Source organism: Bicyclus anynana, chromosome 7 (genome assembly GCF_947172395.1).
Source record: "Bicyclus anynana chromosome 7, ilBicAnyn1.1, whole genome shotgun sequence".
Taxonomy (NCBI): Eukaryota; Metazoa; Arthropoda; class Insecta; order Lepidoptera; family Nymphalidae; genus Bicyclus; species Bicyclus anynana.
The window spans coordinates 13,918,258-13,941,511 of record NC_069089.1 but is presented as its reverse complement, the minus strand read 5'-3'; the positions used below and the strand labels follow the sequence as shown (position 1 = coordinate 13,941,511).

The 23,254-nt window shown below is 35.5% G+C and overlaps 2 protein-coding genes across 15 annotated transcripts in view; one reads left to right on the top strand and one right to left on the bottom strand.

Annotated features, from left to right (window-relative positions):
- Positions 1 to 28: 28 nt before the first annotated feature.
- On the top strand, positions 29 to 5,054 carry LOC112043750 (uncharacterized). Of its 3 annotated transcripts, none has more exons than XR_008250989.1 (4): positions 29 to 388; positions 1,751 to 1,894; positions 2,530 to 2,646; positions 4,108 to 5,054. XR_008250989.1 is itself a non-coding variant. In XM_052882678.1 (3 exons), exons 1-3 carry the CDS (start codon positions 308 to 310, stop codon positions 4,177 to 4,179), a joined length of 297 nt encoding a protein of 98 aa, XP_052738638.1. In that variant the 5' UTR covers positions 29 to 307; the 3' UTR covers positions 4,180 to 5,054. The 3 variants fall into 3 exon arrangements, 1 of the variants encoding a protein (XP_052738638.1); XR_008250990.1 differs by having other exon boundaries at positions 3,298 to 5,054; XM_052882678.1 differs by lacking the exon at positions 2,530 to 2,646.
- Positions 5,055 to 7,898: 2,844 nt separating this feature from the next.
- Positions 7,899 to 23,254, bottom strand: part of LOC112044075 (cAMP-specific 3',5'-cyclic phosphodiesterase) — a 629,441-nt gene continuing 614,085 nt past the window's right edge. For all 12 annotated transcript variants that reach the window (XM_052882556.1, XM_052882561.1, XM_052882560.1 and 9 more), the window contains 4 exons: positions 16,738 to 16,831; positions 12,633 to 12,742; positions 11,174 to 12,304; positions 7,899 to 10,726 (listed from right to left, as the gene is read on the bottom strand). In XM_052882556.1, coding sequence (XP_052738516.1) covers positions 10,664 to 10,726; positions 11,174 to 12,304; positions 12,633 to 12,742; positions 16,738 to 16,831 — 1,398 coding nt within the window. In that variant the 3' untranslated portion in view covers positions 7,899 to 10,663. The remainder of the gene's footprint in view (positions 10,727 to 11,173; positions 12,305 to 12,632; positions 12,743 to 16,737; positions 16,832 to 23,254) is intronic.

The following is a 23,254-nucleotide window of genomic DNA, read 5'->3' as shown; positions in this document are numbered from 1 at the left end:
GGAACCGAAGCCAGTCTATGCTCTGTTGTGATTGGCTGAACCTTTTTATTAAAGTTTTATTTTTGCCTTGTAAAAAAACATGGCTGCAATTATAGTGAAATGTAAATATGTTCCTTGAGTGAAACTGTGATACCAGTGGAACTACAGGAAACTATAAATCAATTTATCAAGGATTTTATTTCTATTTATTTATTTTCTGTATATTATTGTATAGTATTGTTAATAAAGAGTTATAGTTTGATTTGTGCTCGGTTAATTTCAGTGTTCGATAGTAAAAGTGCAAAAGTGTTTTTGTTTTTCGTTCAAAATGAAGCGCTGTTGCGTGCCTAAGTGTAAAACAGCTATTAATTTACGTGCTGTACCATATACTGATGTTACTAGATGGAAGGTATGGTTAATCAATTGCCTGTTTTTGCGTAAATATTCCTGTTTACCTTGCTATGTTATTAATCATAGGTTAAGGTTAACTAAGTCTGCGATACTTACTTTGAATTTGGAAATTAGTGATTTAAACCAAAACGCTGTTCTAGCACCTACAAATTCCAAGTTCCTAGAGGTATCTTTCATCGGGCCTAATAAATACGAATAAACGATAGTTGACCATGTAACTACTACTTCACAAACAAACAAATAGCCTGAAATGTAGACTAACGCATTAAATGTCAATATTAACGAACAATCAATTATATTTCTACAAATAGTGTCTGTCTAGGCTCACAATCCCAGTCCGAATATTTACAGAGTTCAATTTTACCTGATCCCCTGCCTTCTGCTTCACAGAATCCCTTTGTGCATGTTAGGCCTCATTTTAGACACAAGCCTCATAGAAAGTCTGACATAATTCCTAGAGTTCGATCAGCTAAGTTTGAAACTCCTAGGAAGCAAAAGTTACGTCAGAATATTAGAACATTAAAACAAATGTTGCGCAATGAGACTTACAAATGCTAACAATTATAGTCAAAACTTTGTGCTAGTAAGGACAATATTTTATTTCAAATTATCCTTTGTTAACTCAGTTTGGGAAATTATTAGTGGATTCACAGTTAAGATTATCTGATTCTAAAGTCAAATCTCCTAGATACACTAATGATGAGAAAATCTTTGCACTTACATTATTTAAGTTGAGCCTTAATTTTTACAAATTCCTACAGAAATATTTAATATTCCTATCCAAATCAACTACAAACTCTCTATTAACTAAAATACCTGTGAGACCAGGTATTAATGAATTTATTTTCCAGCATTCGGCTGATTGTGCTAAGAACACACAGACTATGGGTTTGCAGTGTATATTGTTGTTTGATGAAATGGCTGTCAACAAAAATTTATTTTTTAATATTCATTCTGGGGTTATTGAGGGTTTTAAAGACCTAGGAACATAGGTGGTGAACGAGCAAATAATGTTGCAGATAAAGTTTTAGTTTTTATGTTACGTGGCTTATTTCCATCTTGGAAAATACCTTTAGCTTATTATTTTCTCTGTGATGGAATAAAGACTTTAAAAAGAATTCTTAGAGAAATAATTGAGGCAATATTTAAATCTGGATTTATTTTAAGAGCTACGATCTGTGATTAAGGTTCTGCAAATGTAGCTGCAATAAATTCATTAATAACTGATACACACAGAGAATGCCTTCATAATAGTAATGAAGACGCTGAAAATATATTTTATTATATGATTAATAACAACAAGGTATATCATATTCATGATGTTCCTCATTTGTTAAAATGCTTCTGTAATAATTTTCAGAAGAAGGACTTGATCATTGGAAATCAGCATGCTCAATGGGCTTTCATTGAACGGGCTTATGCTACTGATGGTGCAGGAGGACGTGCCAGAACCATAGATTTAAACGATAAACATATAAACCCAAGTTCCTACGATAAGATGAAGGTAATTATGCATTACATTATATTAGGAAATGCTTTCTGAGGGAAGGGAGTGTAACAACTTCAGCTTCCCTACTCCAGACTGAGAATTAATATGAACTGTAGATTATAACTCCATACCATTTTTCGGGGTTTATGGGGGTGACAAGCGCAATATAAGCGTTACAAATGAAGTGTAACTCTTTAGCCTCTGCACCTCAACTCCACTCTCACTTTCATGCGGTGGACCCCGTTACTTCAAGCAACTTTGTGGAAGACTAGGAGAAATCCCAGTGGGAAACAGAGTCGACAAACAGACGAGAGTACAGGAGGGATTACTGGCGCAAATATTTTGGTCCAATAATCTGGTGATCTTAAAGCGAGGGAAGAATCACGTAAGGCTTTATTAATTAACAAGAACAAGCCATATCATCACACGAATGTGTGTGTCTGTGTAAGTATGTTTGTACCTCCTTTACGCTGCGGCTTGCATACCGATTTGACTGAAATTTGGAACAGTTTACTCTGTATTAACACGGCTACTTTTATTGCGAAGAAAATCACAGTGGGATTTGTGTTGAGTAGCAAGCGTCTGTTAGTATATCATAATATCACATGGTGTTCCATATTTTGTTAAAATGCTTATCTAATATTTTTCAGAATACCTGGATCACTGGGCATCTGCATGCTCAATATGCTTCCATCAATGTTAAGAATATGCTACTGTTGGTGTAGGAGGAGGGTGTCCGAGAACATAAAAAATTACTTAAGATGAAGGTAATTACGTATTGATTTAACTAATTAACTAACAGCCCACTACAGCACCAGACTTGTCTCCATACAGGAGATAGATACGGATGTCAAATATTTAAATAAGGCTACACTAGAAGATTCGCTCTGATAATCCTTTTGACTAATTTTGTCATTTGTGGGGTGGGAATATTATGAGTGGTATATAATAGTATAATTTTTGTAACTAATATGTCTGAGAAATCTATAAATATAAAAGAAAGTCAGGTTTGTTACAACACTTATACCTCAAGAACAGCTGGACCGATTAGGCTAAAAATTGGTGGAGAGGAGCTTAGATCTAGGAGAAGAACATAGGATACTTATGGTAGAGGTAGAGTTGAGTAGAGTATGGTAGAGTAGGTGTTGGGTGGGAGTATGGTAGGGTAGCTGTTACTCTTTAACGCCGCAACTACTGAACCGATTTGGCTGAAATTTATAACGAAGATAGATATTACCCTGGATTAATTTAGGAATATCCCGGAAAATCTATGGTTCTCGCGGGATTTGTGAAAAACTGAACTTTCCACGTGGACGAAGTCGCGGGCATCCGCTAGTTTAATATAATTTTGGTAAAAATTGTTTACGATTTTTACGAAGGTAAATCAAAAAATCATGATAATTAATTTTACTTTACAGGTCAAATATGCTTCAGATGTCTTCAGTTTTAGAGGTGTACACTGCCTTACTTTGGAAAATGAAGTCATATTATAAAGAACTTCGTTATAGTGTTCCATATGTCAACATGACTGCCTCTGTGGTCCAGTGGTTAGTCTATGTGTTCACAAGGTCCTGGGTTCAAATCCTGGGTAGAGCTAAATGAGATACTGAGTTTTTCCTTCTTTTAAGAAATTTTTAGTTATAATTATCAGCCGTGAGTTGGAAAGTTGGTGGCATTACACCCCATTAGTTCTAGTTCACAAACGCCATTTAGATTGAAACTTTTTCTCCTTCTCCTAGAACTATGATTGAGGTGTCATTTTTTCGGAAACACATTTGAAAAGCTTTTGAAAAAATTAAAGGGCTGCTTGCAAAAATTGCAAAAGTTATAAACAATTAACTAAAATATAAGGGGTTTGTTTTTTTAATATCAAAAACTATTTAAGATATTTCCAATTTGCCAAAAGATTCAAAAAGAAGAGGAAAATTGCTAACAAAAACTATAACCTTTAGAAGTCTGGCTTAATATTTATTGAACTAAATAACCTCTGGATCTACTGATTGACTTCCAAATTCTTTTACCATGTTATTTGTGAGTTTCATAGGCATATTTTTATCCTCCTATTCTCACCAAAACGGGAACTACGCGGGTGAAACCGGGGGGCGTCAGCTAGTTATGTATATAAATTCTGTAGGATTTTAAATAATTTTAACAGTTGTAAACTATTTCCAGGAGAAATACTTTATACTTATATACATAATACTAATTTACTTAATTTTACCTTACAGGTCAATTATTATGCTTCGGACGTCTTCAGTTACAGAGGTACACTGTACACTGCCTTTTACTTGGGAAAATGAAGTCATACGAAGATCTTAGATATAGTGTTCCACAATTATGTTAACATAACTCTCTTACATACTTATAACATAAGCCTCTCTGGTTCAGTGGTTACCCTATGTGGTCACGAGGTCCGGGGTTATATAAGATACTGAGCTTTTCATCTAAGAAATTTTGACTTATAATTCTCAGTCCTTAGTTGGGAATTTAGTGGTGTTACACCCTGTGCCTCAGAGTGCATGTTAACTTGTCCCGGACAAGGCCACGTCCCGTAAATAATGGATAAAACGCAAATGGTAGATACGCCACCTAATTCTACAATTCTACGTTTTATACTAATTTACTACCCTCTATAAGTGTACAAGTTTTTAAAATAATGGTTTTTTCGATTCAAAATTAGATTTCATCATTTTTTACCGGACAATGTGTTTTAAATCGGGTCCTAATGAAAGAAAAATAATTATTACACAAAAAATAGTCAAATTAGTTATAGATAATAGGGTGGTGTATCTATCATATTAGTCTGATCTACATGTGCTCTTTAGTATAAAAAAAAAGTTCTCCATCTCCTATAAAAATGGTTGAGGTGTCATTCGATTCGGAATTGAATATACATAGTTTTTGAAAAATTTGAAGGCCCGCTCACTAAAATTGCAAAAGTTATAAATAATTCACTAAAAATGAAAAAGGGGTTCAAGCATTTTTATAGGAGACAGAACTTTTTTTTACTAAAGAGCAGTGACCACATTCCATCCAGTTTAAATGCGTTATATCCATTAATTACGCGACATCTGTCATATATTTTGTGAAGTAGTCATATAATTTTGTAACTGTACAATTTGGTATTTTACTGCATGGAAATGTTTACATTTTTATTAAAGAAATAAATAAAAGATTTTGCCTTTTTTTTATCATACAAAAGAAAAAGTCTAGTAACAATATAAATAATCGAGATAAACGAAACCGGCATATCAGAAGACCGGTAACATTTTGCGGTTATATGGGATAACCACAAATAGTACGGCATAACCTACTTTCACAAATCAATTTAACTACGGAATAAACCTACGACCCCTTCCAACCATTTTCAAATTACTACAAGCATTTCCGTTTCCGCCGTGTAGGCACATTCTACATATACATAGAATAGAAAGAGAGGGCAAAGGGATTTTTAATGAAGATTTGCCTTGTATGAGAGAGATAAAGGATAAATTTATGAATGAAATTTGTGGTTATATGATTTTAAAATTATGAATGAAATTCAAATTTCTCAAATGTGCTAAGCAGTTTCTATGAAGTAAGCTGTCTGTATCTTTTTAGCCGTTTGTGACAAAAATGTCAGTCACAGAATTCAGAAATGAGCTGCAATCCACAGATTAAATATACTAATACCACAGACTACGAAGTACGAAATATAACTGAAGTCTGAATATCAAATAAAGTTTGACATTTTAGTTTTCGGCGAAATCAAGAGAAACCAAGACTTTTTATTTATTTACAGCTAGACTGCGTACACACCTACGTAAACGACAAGATTGCGCACATCTAAAATCAGGAAGTAATCAAATGCCGCCAGGTTGTGTATCTCTATTTATCTCTAAGCGGGTAAAAAAGATGACGGTAAAGCTGGCATCAAGTACGCCACCTTAGATACATATATAGGTGTCAAAGTACGCCACCCATAAGAGGAATTAGAAAATAGAGATGCATCGCACTCAAATTCACGAACAAAATTGTCTGTCGTTTTTTGAGAGGGACGAGGTAAACTCACAGAAAATATTTAACACCATTAAAAATTTTCTATGTCCATTGGTCCATACACAGCCTAACAAACACATTACTTAGACTATCCGCAGATTAAATACATAGAATATTTGATTACTGATCGATGTTTGGCTGTTTCGTCAAAAGAATCGATTCTTATTATAAATTGTTTTTAAGATAAAATTAAGGTTTAAATACTTTCAAATGAAACGTTACTCCATCTTTTACTAAACTACAAGCTTTTGGCCGTTTTTTATGCCATTTAACTACACAAACTGGCATTCTTAGGGAGCCCTTTACACGACGAAAACGATTACAACAATGAAACATCGATTCTATAGCAACAGTTTTTATAAACGCGTTAGATCATGGATTTTTGATCTTTGCCAGAGAGGTAACGGTTAGCAAGGCAGGTCCTGGTATTTAAATGGTCTAAGGCGCCAACAGTCGCTTGCAGACTTGGGCTATTTAGACTATAGTCGAAGCTTGCAGACTTATCTTGCGCACACTCTACGAAATCTAGCTTTGTTTAATATTTATTCCAATTTATTAAATTATTATGGATAATAAATGTAAAATATGTTGTTTGTCGCTTTATTAACTAGATGGCGCTACGCGTATCACGATCACCATCAAAGAATATAATATATACTCCAAGGAGAAAAAGTGAAGATACATAGACGAAAATGTTGAATATAGCAGCGCTATTATTTCCGCAAACGGAATAATTTAAAACTAAAACAGCGGCAATTTTAAATTGAGATTTATGCTTTTAATTTTTTTTTATCGAGGTACACTTAAAATAGTTTAAGAAACAAAAAAAAAACATTGTTAAACAGGGACTCGTGATTATTTTAACATACCTTGGTATTTACACCACTAGAGCAAATATTATGTAGAACTTAGTTTAAATTAATGTACTGTCTGATTTCTGCATGCTTATTTTCCTATGTCCAAAAGTCTTTGTACTGAAGCTTCGGCCCCTTGATCACACACTTCTCCCGTGTGCTCAGACGAATTTTATGGGAACCTGCCTCGTTAAACGTTACCCCTCTGTCGAAAATCAAGAATCAGTGTCCAGCGCTTTGACACCTATATCGGGTAGCTCTTTTACCTCATTTCGAATTTGAGTCAAGTCAAACTTATCCGTTACCACTCATAAACTACCTTCACAGAACTGGAAACCTGGCTGGAGAGTTGTAGGGTAGTTGTAGGAAAAAATGTCAAAATATTATTTTAGGGAGCTCTATGCATGACAAAAACGATTACAACCATCGTATGTATCTAAGTTTATTACAATGAAACATCGATTCTATAGAAACAGTTTATAAAACGCTTATAAAGGCGATAGCCGTAAGGCCTACTTCAGACTACGTTAGCATTTTAGTCGAGTAACATACTAGACTACTTACTCCCGCCCAACGTAATACTGAGTTCTGAGCTTAAGCTCGTCACTTCCCCACACGCCCGATTTCACACCCGCGCAGTCTTTTCCCCTGTCGCCCGCATATCATGGGAGTGTTATCAACGAACTTGCCAGACTATATATCAGTAATCTGTGGACTTCATTGGCTGTACGTTTATCGAGATCCCTCCATAGGTTAAATGATGTGAAGTATGTAGTAGTTAGTTGCTTCCACCTTTTGGGAGGTTACAGGGGGAAAGCTTATTCTACCAACATTATTCGTTTTTAAGACGGTTTTGAAATTAGTTTACACCGTCTACAAACTGAATTATTATTGGATTATCTTTATGGTCCACTAGCAGACACCCCGCGGTTTTGGAAGCGTATAAATATGTCCAAATAAAATAATAAGCATAGGCCATAGCCAATGTTAATCTAATCCTTATAATAAGCTATCTTTCAGTCAAAGTCCCGTCAAAATCAGTTTAGCCGGAATAAACAAACAAAATTAAAGAAAAAATTAAGCAGCCAAAGGGGTATTTAGGAGGGTACGAAAGTAAACAAACATGGTTTTCTTCAATTATTTTTTATTCTAAATACATTAATATTCTTTAATTCAACTCAAATATTCATTTTAAACTATTACAAGCTATTTTATTTTTAAACATAAATAATAAGTAATGCATATGACCAGCATTGCACACTTTTATTTCGGTATTTTTATAAATAAACTAGGTATTAACCAATCTTATGTGTTAGTTCTCCAAACATAATTATTATAACACTGAAACCGCACTGCGACATTATTAACTTACAGGTAAATCTAAACAAGTAATTCGAAAAAGTGACATGCCAGATGCACATTGACGTAATACAATGAAAAATAAGGTAAACATTTCTCTTTGGTAGTTAGCTAACAAATAACTGTGATAGACGAAGGCTCAAAAAAGGCTAGAATAGAAACCACAGCCGTGAAACCAGTAAAAAATGATATACAAATAATGTGGGTAGGTGAGTAAAAACGCGAGAAGTGTCACATTGATTGATTGTTTTACTATGGATAGTATGACCAAAATTTTCATTAACGAACCCACTGCATTATCTATAAAGTTAGGTACATCCAATTATACAGAAATTAATATTAAACAACGAGCATAATATTTATAGATACAACTAGTTACACATTTGATTAGCTTTAAAGTTTGAGTTAACATCGGTAGGTATTTTGAAGACGTAAAGTTGGCCTGCGGGCTTATGCTAACAATTTTCCTTCTCGATCGCAAAAGTTTCGTATCATACAAAACTGTCTTAATCACCTTCGTCAAGATTGCAATTTTAGTATGAGACAATAGTTACAATAACCATGATGTTGCTTGAACTAGCTGTGATTTGTTCGTATTCGGCTAGCTAAACTTCTGTTAATCACCCAATAAAATTGCGATGATTAATTTCATGTTGTCTTGTTTGGCTCATAGATGGCGACACTTCGAGAATACTCTAAACGTCAAACAATATTACAGCATAAGCCCGTTGTTCACTTGTGAACTAGAAAAGACTGGGCGCACACGTATATTGCGCGTACATCACACAGATCTAATAGTACAAACATTATTCAAGATAATTTACATACATATTATTAAGTATGTATATCATAACACAAATGTTTCTAAGCGTAATGTTTCTATTACACACAATTGTAGTTATATAAGCGCATTTATATACTTATTTTTTGTCTTTGTACGACATACCATACTCTAAACTATGATTTTAAAATCAGACATTTTATAGACATGGCGACACAGCGGTCGCACTCATTTTCGCCGAATAAAATCTTATTTTACCTAAAAAAACAATGTACATTGGACCTTCATTCTTGACACATATGAATGATGGAGCTATGACATTAACAATACTTTGCAAATACTCTGGGCAGAGGTACGACGTGTGAGGTACAAAAACAAAAAAGAAGACATCTAATCAGGTAAACAAATAAATATCTTTTGAGTACATGAAAGTATAGAGACCAGCTCACGAATATTTATAACCATACACTAACATCGATGGATACGTGAAATGCAAACATAATACAGGTAATTAAGTATTACATTATATATATTTTTAAATATAACCATTTATAATCTACAAGTTGCCATTTTAAAGTTAATGATATTAGGATCTGTAGGTACCAGACAATTAACACCGCGCGGGTCATTAGCGATGTTTATATTACTTTGAGAAATGATTTGCAAACAATTATAAGCATTTTCAAATGAACGATTGTTGTGCGCAAGATACTGAACCTACTTACAGTTAGGTACTATTGCAACACCCGGCCATCGCGCCGCTTTAGTTTGCGCCTATTATACTTCAGCAAACACTTAAACTCTCAAACGAAACTTAGTAGCCACGCCAGTGTTAGTAGGTACTTATTAAAACTTTATAACACTTGTCGTTAATTGCATACACAAACATTTTATTCTAGAAATGACTTGTATTTGGGTAATGAACTAGAGTACAGTATGTAATTTATAAAAATAATACATTATTCTAACAAGAAAGAAAGGGGATCGCCAGCGATCCATTATACGAAATGAGGTGCTATTAGGTTACCAAAATCAAGTAAAGCTATCTAACACGTTAAATTCGGTTCGAAGTCTTATTTTATATTGAAGAGACTGACCGAATTCTTAATAATCAGAAAAAGACACGACAAAAACTCCGAAAGGCATTTTTAAAAAATTACCTTAATATAGTTTTATATATAGGAATACCTATAATGTTAGTATATTTTGGTGAATAACATCATTATCGCAAACCCGTATTAAATGAGAAACGTGGATGATATGACAATATAAATTACCCTTTCATACCAATTAATAAGCGTTTTCAATGTCCTTACTTAGTCGACCCAGTATATACAGGGACGACGTCTAAAATCTACTTATACGACTTTAACATTACGAATCGAAGACGAACTACTCACAGGGACCGAACGAACGTAACGAACTTGATCATTGCATCTTTGGTTAGACGAACGAAACGATAACAAAATGGTCACTAGAAAATCGAATGATACAGTCGTTCGCTTTGGAGGGACACTTTAGTCATAAGGTAAGTCTAAACAACATTGCACAGTAATCACATAATACAAATAATGATTAGTTCGAAATGTCACGATGCTCACGGGATCGTTCCACTTCGAGGGTAAGCGTCAACAAGTATATTATACAACAAGAGATACGCCCGGCGTGGTGCGACCGTCCGCTCTTCTACCAGAGCTTCCACCACACCTGCATCTTCTCAGAGAGTTTCTTACAGATTCCCAATAGTTTCCGTCACATCCCACCGTCGCCCTCTCCCTCACAGTCTTCGGAGCCTTCGCCCTCCTCGAGCGTTACCTGTGGAAGACGAAAAAACAATTGTAAAAATGTGAATATCTGACAAATGACCTGTTCTTCTAAAATACGAGTATATATCATTCACTGAAAAACCAATCTACGTAATATAAAACCTGTCTGGTTTTCAGTAATCGGATTATCCAATGACCAGTATAATTACTCTTCTTTATCTAAAGTACGTCTTTATATCACAAATTGGCATATTTCGGCACCAATTATATTGCAAAACTGATGTTATCTATAGAAATAAATAAAATTGAAATCATTTTGTGGTTTTGAATGTACAGCTTTCCACTAAATGTATATGAAAGTATCGGACCGATTTTAGCGGGGTTTTCAGAATCAGCAATGTTTTTATTCCCATATGTCCATGCCGTCCGTTAGTTACGAAATAAAAATATATTCTGATTAATTTTGGAAAAAAGTAAACCTAGAGAGTTAACTCACTTGAAATCGTATCTGCTCGGGGCGCTCGTCGTCTGCTCCTGAATGTGTAGATTGGATGGGCGCTGGTGGCGGTGACGGGGGAATCATGCTTTGGTAGTAGTCGCGGTTCTCTTCTAATGTGTCCAGAATATCTTGGGCGTCTGGATGTACCAGATCTGCCCACGTCTCCCAAAGAGGATGTACGATGTAGTCGATAAAACCGACTTGAGATTTCTCAATTGTAGCGTTATGCCTGTCGCACATGGGACTGATGTCCATGCCCTGTTCTCGCTCACGGTCGCCTTGTTGGAAGAACTCTTCCATGAGCAGCGCCACCCAACGCTTGTACAGCGGTAGTGGTTTTGTCGGATTGCTCAAATCAGCACAGTGTACGAGATTTTCTAAAACCTGTATTCGGTCTGTGTAGTTATCCAGTAATAATACTCCACTGCCAGCAACCTTTTTAGTCTCCACCATCGTTTTGAGATCTGCCAGTAGGCTCATGTGTTTGGACATGTCTGTCGAGAGCACCATATCGATGACCATCTTTCGCAGCGTCTGCCTTTGTTTCTTGTGGAGATTGACGAATATATCGCAGCCGTCGTTTTGGAGAAGCTTGAAGGCGACAGCGAGATGGTGGTTTTCTAGTACAGATTCATCGTTATACATTAAAGCCAGCTCCGAGCTCGAGTTGACCAGAAATTGATTTGTTAGACCGGGATGATCGACGTCATGAACGCATGCAGCGAATAAAGCCGCACATACTTCAATGGGTGTAAACACAGCGTCTAAAGCGGGCGTGTTTAGAAGAACGTTTGTCGATTGTGTGACGTCTGCAGCATGGAGAGAGTTGTGGAACGGATTGTCGCGTATGTAGTGTTCTTCGAGAGTTACAGCGAACGCGAGGAAAGTGCGCGATGGGATCTGCAGCGTCGTTAACAAATCTCTAGACGTGAAGGCGGCGTACGCGACAGCGGTCAGAGGGCGGCCGCAAGAGAGATCACCGATGCGGAAAATGTCGACACCCCAGCGATCGATTTCTCCCAATAGTTGGCCCAACTCTTCTTCGTGAGGTGTTTCAACGCCGTATCGTGGTACACGTTCGCCAGTGAAACTGTTTGTATGTGTGAGTGCTCTTTTAACACCAGATATCTGTAAAGGAAGAAAGAAATTTATTAGATTAATTTATCAAATTTTCTATAGCTTGTGATTGATTTCATTGGTCCCATTAGTGGGCCTGGGTAGCCAATCTTTGAGTTCTAATAAATATTGAGCTTTTCTTTCATACAGTCTCAATAGCAGTCTGAAATTGAAAAGTGTTACACCCGTACCGTACAGTGTATGTTTAACATAGCCCGCTAACCTGTACAGCAGGTGGTGTGCTTAGGCCAGTTATTTGATAAATCATTTCTCGTATATGGGGAATGCTTGGGTCTGTATTGGGCTAATCGAATAGGCTGATAATGATTTCTATACTCACTTGTGACATAGTAGTGCCAGGTCCAGCATGGCGTGGCTTTTCCTTCTTCTTGATTCGTTCACTTGCTTCATCAACTTGCAGTGATGGTATGTCGAGCTCTTGTTGTTTATCTGCAACAAAAAACAAATCATTCTTTAGAATTTAATACTAATTATGCATCATTATATAATACTGAGATAATTCGTGAATACAGTTGTTAGCATAACCTAGTATACGGTCTAGTTATTGTTACGTTGACCTGGAAAATGTCGGCAAAAACAAAAAGCCGCATTCGCTAACCGTAAGCCCATAAAACCTATTATCTCCGTCAAAATCGTGTCATTGGGTATCAATGCCGAAAGAAAGTAGGCGAACATGTGAAGTGTTTAATACGTGTATGATTAATAGCTATCCGATTCTGGGTCACAATCGGTATCGATGTTACATAATTATTCATTTACTTTTTCTACCATTTTGACATAGATAGTGGCTACTTTGCGACACCTTACTTATGTCACTGTGGTTTCGAAGATATTGTGCAGTCTATTTTTAGAGTGACGTTCCCATTTCAAGATACTATCAGCCAGCATACGGCGAGATTAGAGTAAGTGTGATGAACTAATCCTGGCATGAGTACACAACAGATTATGAGGCTCTAGTTATCGCAATTTATACGATAGTGGCGTGCTTACTGCGCGTCCACTTTACCTACTTATATCTAATCACAAAAGCACAGTACGTTCCGACATACTATGTTATGTAGAATATAAAAATAGATTATCGCAGGGCAATACAAATAAATAGGCAAAAGAATTATCATTTCATTATACCTATGTTTATAAATAAAATATTGCCAACATAAATTATAAAAAAAAGATAATTGTTAGCGGAAGTAAAATTAAAAGTATCTATTTATCTAATCAATTTAATTTTTTCTGCTATCGTGCAGCATAATAAAAAATGTTAAACTTTACATTAATCTCTTTGTTTATATAATTATTGATTTTATTTATATCCGTATTTATATTTTATACAAAAATACTTTGATTGCTGTTTAAAGCCTTCAGATTCTATAAATAAAACAAGAATCAGTTAAATCATAAAAATTCAGCTGTGAATCAAATAGGTAACTTCTAAGTAAGAAAGTTCATTTTGAAATGAAACCCCTACTTTATACATGAGCCTTATACAACGTGCCCTTTTGCTTGACCATTCCAACATAAGAGATTCAATAAATTAAAAGTCTGGCACATGTATATACATCCGGTATATACAATTATACATCCAACAAATATTATTATGCCAGCGAACGAATCCAATTTTCATATTCAACTACATTAATATTCAGCTGAAACAAACAATAACAATCGATTTCAGCGTAACCACGATTATTTATCAGCAACTCAAATAACAGTTGGTGAAATAATTATTTACGCCCGACAATTTGTGAGATATTTACAATGCTGTTCTTAGGAATCTTTCGGTTGCAGAATTGATACAGTATTTTGGTGCAAATTCAATAATATTATTGTTTGGTGTACAAATGATAAACAATGTTGTTTACTTATAATTCTACAGCGCGATAGATACAAATGTTACTAAATAACCTAAGAATATACTAGATTACCTAATACATACGTACCATGCATGTAATTTGCGATATTTATAAATTAAGGTTGACATGCAATCTTTCCTTGGTTCTAAAAATAGACGCCATTTTTTATTCATACTGAAATCGATATAATGAAAGCCTCTGTCCTCAGTTAATAAATTACAGAAAATTGTGAAACGAGGTTACTAGAGGGGATTGTTACACACACCCACTTTTCCCCCTTCACTATATAACGCTTGATGACGCACGGCAAAGCGGAAAGCTATGTGAACAAAGAAAGCTATTACAACCTAATCTTTGTTATTAATATAAAATTGAAGTATGTTTATATATAAAAGACAACCGATATTGACGGATCTATGAGCATAAAGTTGCGGAAATGCATCTACAATAAGTTACATAACTAATTTGGCCAATGCGGATTATTGGGAAAATTGACTTCATGGAATCTCCGTATATTCTAAATTATGGTCAATTTTCATTTGTATCGTTTGAAGATTTTTTGGGTCCGAGTTTTATGGAGTTTTATGGAGAGTTCTACTTATTCAGTCGCAGGCGTTCGCTAAGAAAGGATTTTTTCAAAGTTCGTCCCCTAAGGAGATTTTCCGCGGTCTAGTGAAAATTTCAAATTCATGGAGGAGTTAATTTCAGTTAATAGTATAGTAAATTTATCAGATCTTTCGTGAAATATTCTGAAACTTCGAACTTCAACCTACTACTAACTTACCTATACAGTATTTAATTTACATAGTTATAAACATTAATCCTATGAATTTTACATAAATTATAGTTATTATTATAAAATATATCATATACTTGAAAATACAGGAAAAGGACATTACATGTATGTAAACAATTATGAACTCATTATATGATAAATGTTTGTTTTCATTGTTAAACGGTCAAAAGATTTTTGGATTCGTTGATAACAATATTTGGTGTCTGTATTTACTATATTATTTCTAAAATGATATCTATATAAAATATTTTACTACCCATTTTATTATGCAACGTTAAAATTAATTAGATTTCAGAGGGATGTAAAATATAAGTATTAATATATGTGTACCAAATTACAACTGGATTGGTTCAGTACATTAGGAGAAAATAGACAGACCTGAAAATGTGCGTGAGGCGGATTATAAGGGTTCCGTTTTTGTACTACGTACGTTCGGAACCCTAAAAACATCCCCTTTATGTAAGTTTTTGTAAAACGAGGGTTAGTCTACGAGTATATACGTAATACCTTTGTCATTTCAAAAATAAGGAAATTTCTAAATTTATGAAACAGTGATTATATTCCTGAAATTTACTGCAACTCTAACTATTACTATTACTGCTTATGCTACTGTTGCTACTGCTACTAAAATGTACAAAAACTAAACAGGAGCATAGGATCAGCTAGATCTATACTAATATTATAAAGCTAAAGAGTTTGTTTGTTTGTTTGATTGAACGCGCTAATCTCAGGACCTACTGGTCCGATTTGAAAAATTCTTTCAGTGTTAGATAGCCCATTTATCGAGGAAGGCTATAGAGGCTATATATTATCCCGTATTCCTACGGGAACGGGAACCACGCGGGTGAAACCGCACGGCGTCAGCTAGTACTTAATATGAAACGTTTCACAATTTATTTACACAGTACATTTACATAGGCAATTTACGTTAAATTATCCACAAGAAGAAAATAAATCCATCTAAAGTTTCCATGATGTTATTCGGTGATAATGTCCAATACACGATTCTGAACTCACGATTTTATTGGAATATATTAATTTTCCTCATTTACGTCTAATGTTTATTGTATTATGTTAAATGTTTACATTATTTAATATTACATAGGTGCGGTTGCACTCAATTTATCACGAAGCCAGTGTTTTGACACCAAAGGCTGTACCTAACTATTGTTTGATTCGGTCTTTTCCTCGTGTTTATTAATTTAAGCTTCAAACAACTAATTTTACAAAATCAACGCTAATTTGTGATACTTTTAAAAGATAATGAAAAAACTTCTCAGAAAATAATTAAATTTGGCAGTAATGAACACCTGGCTTGGAAAGCGATCAACTATTTTGTTGTTGTTTAAAAAAAAGATAAACATGGTGTTAAAATATTACGCTCCTAACATTCTATACGTCGTAGTTTGTATATACAATGCTTAACATGAAGTAGATACAATAGTAGTAGTAGTAGTAGTAGTATAGTAGGTAAATTTTATATTTAAATAAAAAAAAAACCAAATTATTAAAAAAAAAAAAATAATACAAAATATTTGAGATTTCAAAATGTAAATACATATTTTGAGTATGTCTCTCAGAAACGGATGAGATAATATTGATAAGTAAATGCATAATAATTAAATTGGTTCAATGAGGCTACACTATAAATACAGCTTAATTTCGATTAGGCAGTTACATATAATATTTTAGTAGCAATACTGGGTTTAGGACCCACTAGTGCTACTACTTTATCGTGTAGTGTAAACGGAACTTAAGTCTCACTAGATACATACCCAAGAAAGTAGAGCAGATGTACTCCGAAATCTGGTTGCCGGACTTGCTGGACTCCGAGAAGTGGCTCAGCTCCTTGTTCAGCATCCGTTTGAACTGGAAATGCAACATCTCTATTGAGTGCGCCATTTTAGCCGCACGCCGTTTCAGCCAACGGGTCGGCGCACACCTAACGCACTGTCTCTCGGCGCACGCGCGCATTTCACAACACATGTAGTCAGATATAAAAAAAAAATGAAAACAAAAAAGTACACTCTCGATAAATCAGACGTATTATGCGCAGATAATTCAAGTCTTGGTTACAACACGTCTGCTAGCCGCGAGTGCTATCGGTGGACTGAAGCCGCGAAGCGCCGTGGATGCGAATTACGGCGCCACGGGTGAAGCATTCTACGATCATACGAGTCATAGCTACGTACAGTATTACCTTCTCAGTATTAATGACTTGCTCGCCTTTCTACTAATCTTAATTCTGAATTTCCTCGCTCCCTCGCTATGAAGTACGCGCAAAGAGTTTGTTTATATCATCTGAAATCTTACGCACGGTGCATAGCGTCATAAGTCCGACGAATTTCAGTGCATGGGTTTTTCAGGATAGTACCATTTAGATGGGCTTCTTGCTTGTAAAATTTACGATTCCGGTTCTGATCGGTTTTATCTAGAATTAATTAACGACACAATTGAAATCGAGATGTTGCGTAGCGTAGCAATTGGTATAAATAAGGCCTTCAGTAACGCTTTGCAGTGTATTTTCTTATTTATAGTTTACATGCTTAGGATTAGAATCGCAACGAAGTTTATTTAATTTGCTTTAAGTAGATAAGTAAAAGTCAGGTGCTAGACAAGTACGTACCTAAATATTATTTAAAAAAAGCCTTTGTTAAGTTTATAAATTAATAATACTTTTGGAAGCTTCCCTAAGTGCTCCTAAAACCACCGTGAATATGAGGCTATTTTGGTAAATTGTTGATCCTTTTTGTTAAATGTATATAGTTTTCCATGGGCCCAGGGCTTTTCCAGGATCCACCACAAGGTTATTTAATTAAATAGACAGAATGGAATCTTATCATAGCAGGAATAATGTCAATAACGGAGCTTCTGTACTGAATTGAGGTTTCATGAACGAGAATGTCAACCGCAATTACTTTTATCGAAGGAGGAAAAGGTCCAAGGGGAACTATGTTTCTAATTAAATATTTAAGCTTCATATTGGTATGACATTAGAAAAGCTTGCCCAGGAACATTGCATAGGTAGGTATTTTCTGTTGATTACATTTGCACTCCTGTTTGCAAGGTATTTGACGGCATATCTACTCTAAACTCAACATTTATTCCAATTTTAATTAAACAGGCAAATGAAAAACCTTCGTCCATAACAGAACAGCACTTTTCAGGGCAAATCGCTAAAATACAGCCTGCAATGCTCTAACCTATTCCGTCATCCTGAACCTGAACCAATAAGCCGATGTGCTAGTAGTGTCAGAAATTAGCGAAACTAGAATTTCCACGGAAAAGTTGCCAACAACCACTCTACTACTAGTAATATAGTAAAGGAAAATGATTTTCCAAGGTGACAGAATGTGGAAATGAAACCTTCCTCGTTACCTTGCGCCTTAGCCTTTGATAAATCCGCCAAAAAACTTTAAAGAAATGGATTACGTTTAAGCTCATTTTCTCAGTAGAAAATGTTGTGTCCATGATTAATAATGATCCGATAAGTAGTCACTGATGACTGAAGCTTATTGATACAAGTACGCTGTAATATGAACCTAGAATCTGTGATCGCAAGACATACTTCATTTTATGAACGCTAAGTTTGTCAGCATAAGCTCCTACAAATGGTAGTGAAAGGTAGTGGTGGTGGTAGGTAGGTAGTTACGGTAGCCACTAACGGGCAGTGATGGCTTTGGAAGGCAGCAGTTTGAAACCTGTCTAGACCCTCAACCGCCCTAGTATAAACTTTCATCATCATCAGTCATTTAGCATCGCAAAAATCTAGCTTAGGGGTTGCTACGAAATTAAGGATCTGGCGACTAGAGATATGATTTCTCATGATCATCATGAGGAGGGTTCGACCAACACTGAGCTTGCAATACGAGGTCGCCATTCCAGCACCTTGGAGACCCCACCGTTCATCGGCTCTTTAAACTATGCACCCTGTCCATTGCCACTTAGCACGCGCATCTCTGAGCTATGTCTGTAATTTGGTTCATCTTTTCTGATTCTACCCTGTCTCTCTTTTTGGTTCCTCATTTCTGATTCGATCTCGCAAAGAAACTCCAAGTATAGCTCGCTCCATCACCCGCTGAGTAACTTTGAGTTGCCTTTCTCATGATATCTTGTAAAAAATATCACAAAATTACTTTTTTACACATGGATAATAGAGGATCTAGACCCTTGAAAACAAGCCTGAAGTCCAAAATTGTCTACGGTACTTGCCTATGACAGGAGCATGGACTGACAAACTTTTAACTTTCATAAAATGAGATTTATCTGACTCTCGCAGGCTGTCGTTCTAATAGAACGTGCGTCACTCTTAACTGTGGGATAACTACGCGACGTTTACCAGTTTTGTAAAATTAGACATGCTCTTGACACAGTTTCTTATCGCCTCGCCTGTTATCCCCGCTGACAGCCGGGATAGGAAGTGAGACGAGGTCTCCGCCACTCCGACAAATTGCGATACGTATCTTGTGTGGTAGGTAATCGATTGTCAGATGCTAATTTGCGCTAGTTGCCGTTTGTCGTGATGCGGGTGTTTATTCTCACTGCCAATGTGTGTGAATACAATTACACTTCGTTTTGTTTAACGCAGCCGCGGGATGTGAAGGCTGATTTATGTTGTACCACTTTCTTGAATCAACATTGAGTGCGATTTATTGTAGAAATAAATTGAAAAGTTGAAAGTAATGACCGGTTTACGCGCTGAGCGCTGGCTGTTCGCTTAATGTTAATTTCATTAAATACTTATAATAAAATCCAATCAAAATCAAAATTCATTTATTTCAAGTAGTCTTAGTTTACAACCTACGCAAGGCAGTTTATGCTCAGAAGAACCGACATTCAACAGCTGGACTAGTTAGTTGGTTGGTTACTCAGTTCTGTAACGATGTGTTTTTGTACATCGACAATGTGAGTCTTCAATTCATTATTTCTCTCAACTTAATATTGTATTCACGATAGAGAGAGATACAGACGAAGTCGAAGCTTACACTGTCAAATTATAGAAATAACGTTACAGAATAGCTCTAAAGGATATGGTCTCGTCGACGTTGGAGACGTCATTCCAAAAAATAAAAAATGTTTTATAATGCTACAGCGGTTTATTTTTGGAGCTTTGAGCAATTTATATAATCAATATGAAAAATAAGTTTCAAGCTGCTGCTTATTGCTGGAGCTGTGTAAAAGGTGATTGAGTAAGTGATACTCGGACTACGAGTATTTACTTTGTTGTTCTTGAGTTTTTAATTAACATCATACAGAAATAGTCTCAAAGGGTAGGAAAGGAAGGATTCCTTCCTTTCCTGTCTAGTTGCAGCATAAGTATCGTCAAAGGTTTCAATTTATGCGCCAGATCGATTATCGCCTACTTATGACGACGCTATGCAAGTTCTGATAAATGAAGATTTTAAAAGATAAAAACGTTAACTTGAGTTCTATTTATTACATAATTGTTTGAAGAAACTGTCAAGCCATATCAAGTACAGAAAAATCTGCAGACAAGGCCAGGCAAGGTATACACGAAAAGCTTGAAGCAGTCAGGGTCGACTGCTTCAAGTTGCGACTGCATGAACATGACATGCACGAACCGTTCGAGCAGTTGCAACTGCATCGAGCAGTTATCAATGGCAGTTTCAAGCTGTTGACTCTGACTGCAAGATGTACGTCCATGTACGTTGATCACTGACTAACTGCTCGAGCTGCCCATGTATGGCCGGCCAATCTCGTTCTATTAAAAGTGAATGGTGTCCTCAAGTTTTACAAGTTCGCCAAATGATGACTTCTAAACGAAATAAAATGCATATCTATCTAAACGTATGAGTAACTTTTGGTAACAGGATATTTATAATGAAAAACTAATAGATAGCACGAATTATTTCTATATCACTTTCAGGATTTTAAACTTCTTTTAAATTTGGCCTTAGTTTTGCATTATATGTTATTATCTCATAACGAAAAATACCATCGAGAATTTAAAAAGTTTGGATGGGACATTTGGTCACTTCTTAGAATCTTTGTTCTTTTGATGTGATCTAAAATACCTTGATTCCTACCCTTAGTAATTGTTTAGCTCGTATTGAAGTAGTCAGTAGGTACTTCAATTTAAATTTGGATATGGCTGGATGAGGAAGGTGGAGGATCTTGTGTGGTAGCGCGTTCTCGGAAAGGCCTATGTCCAGCATTGGTCGGATATAGGCTGATGATGATGATGAAGTAGTAGGTACTTAGGTAAAATTTTGAACAAGTAAATTTGTCTTAAGAACAAGCCTAACTGCCTTTACCCTTGATTTAACTGAAGCAGATAGACAGGTAAGTTATATTCCGCATAATATGTGGTTCAGATATTTGGACCGATTGCAAGCTTTTGAGTATCTCTAGCTATTTCTTTAATGTTTGCATACTAGGTTTCTACATTTATTTGCTCTTCAAAATTTTATACTGTTCATTGTGTATGGATTCACTTGTTCTCTTAAATCAATAAATTTGATAACATTTTGGACTTATTCCAAATAAAGAACTGCGGCATACCGCATTGTTTGTGCATTTCGCATCTCTAATAGATGGAGTCAACGAAAATGGATGCCAAAATATGTTCATTTATTCGTTTCACAAAACAATTCAACTCTAATATGATTTCATAATTTTGCTTGTTTACAAATAAAGTTCTGATGAGATTATTATCATCTCAGTCGATGGACGTACTTTAAACAGAACCGATAACGATTCTGAGGTACATGCATCAGTGATTTCCTGTGACTTGTTTGATGGCATCTGTCCATATAATGAAGGGTTTTACCCATCGATACTTCTTTTTTCCTTGGGGCCTTGTTCTATATTTACTAAATTATTAATATTAGAACTCCGGTGTCTATTACTAGATTCCTTAGGCTTGAATGTGTTTTCCTTATCGCCACTGGAGCTTTGTTAGGTAATTGTTGCAAAATGCCGAAAGCTTTGATTTATTTGTCTACTGAATATTTGTAGTCAATAGGTTGAGAAAATGAAATCTTTACTTTTTAAAACACTAATTTAACAACCCATATTCGGCTCACTGTTGAGCACGAGTTTCCTCTCAGAATAGTAGGGTTAGGCCAATAGTCCACCACGCTGGCAGATTTCACACACGCAGAGAATTAAGAAAACTCTCAGGTATATGCAGGTTTCCTCACGATGTTTTTCCACGTTTGACACACGTGATCTTTAATTTATTAAAAACACATAACTGAAAGTTAGAGGTGCATGCCTTGGACATGATTCGAACACAAACCCTCCGAATTGAAGGAAGAGGTCATATCCACTGGGCTATCACGGCTCAATTTAAAGGAATCACTTATTATTAATTGATTAGCCGACTCTAGCTCCGTTCGCTCTTCGAAGTTCTTTTTTTGTATTTTACCGTTGACTCACTAAAATTGGTGCTATTCGGTGAAGCTATGGTTACGTGTATTCAAAGAAATCCTATTCACAAAGCACTAAAACGATATTAAGATCCCACTTTTTCGATGAAAAGTTCACACAAATCAAAATGCGAGTATAGGAGGTACATATAAATATTTTAAATTTACAATGGTTATAGTCTGACGCCGTATATTACAGCACTGTGGTATTCCATACCACATCAAATCATTCTAGACCCAAGTTAAAAAAAGTCAATTGGCCTTCATGTGAAATTGATACCGAGGCCGCATATCTCTACACAAAAATACACCTACTTAAAAATATACTTTGCACAATTTTTCATACTCACAAAACAAAGTCGCAGAATTAGAAAACAGTGTACTACTAGATGCGCTTTGGAATATATCCAAAGCACTCATTTTAGAAAGTGTATATGGAACAAAAGTATCTAACCCGGTTCGTGAAGTAGGTATACAGTATCTTTTCCCCAGACGTTTGAGACATGAAATATAACGTAACCCACATTTTGAAAGTGAGTCACACATTTCAGAGAAGCCCTGTAAAAGTATCACGCAAATCAATATTGAAAGGAGAACGAGAACAAAGGTGAATATTGTAATATAAACAATACCTCAAATATAATATGCGCATATAACCACGTACGCTTTGAAGTTCTTCCCCTCAACGCAGTTCCGCTTAACGAAGCCATCTCATACCTACCTAACGTAAAGATGCTCTCTGACGCTACATTAGGCCGGGACTTGATTTTCTTTTTAGGGCGGAAATTAAGACGAATGTAGAAATACACATTTACATAACTTTACTACAAATAGTGAAAGTGATTCTAAACAAGAAATTATGTCAGCCTGACACAACTTACTATGTTGAAAGAGAAAATGT

Bases quoted from the DNA above. Each gene is read 5' to 3' on its own strand.
- LOC112043750 (XM_052882678.1), top strand. From the start codon at position 308: ATGAAGCGCTGTTGCGTGCCTAAGTGTAAAACAGCTATTAATTTACGT. The intron at 389-1,750 runs GTATGGTTAATC...AATAATTTTCAG, and splicing joins CTGATGTTACTAGATGGAAG to AAGAAGGACTTGATCATTGG. The intron at 1,895-4,107 runs GTAATTATGCAT...TTTACCTTACAG, and splicing joins GTTCCTACGATAAGATGAAG to GTCAATTATTATGCTTCGGA.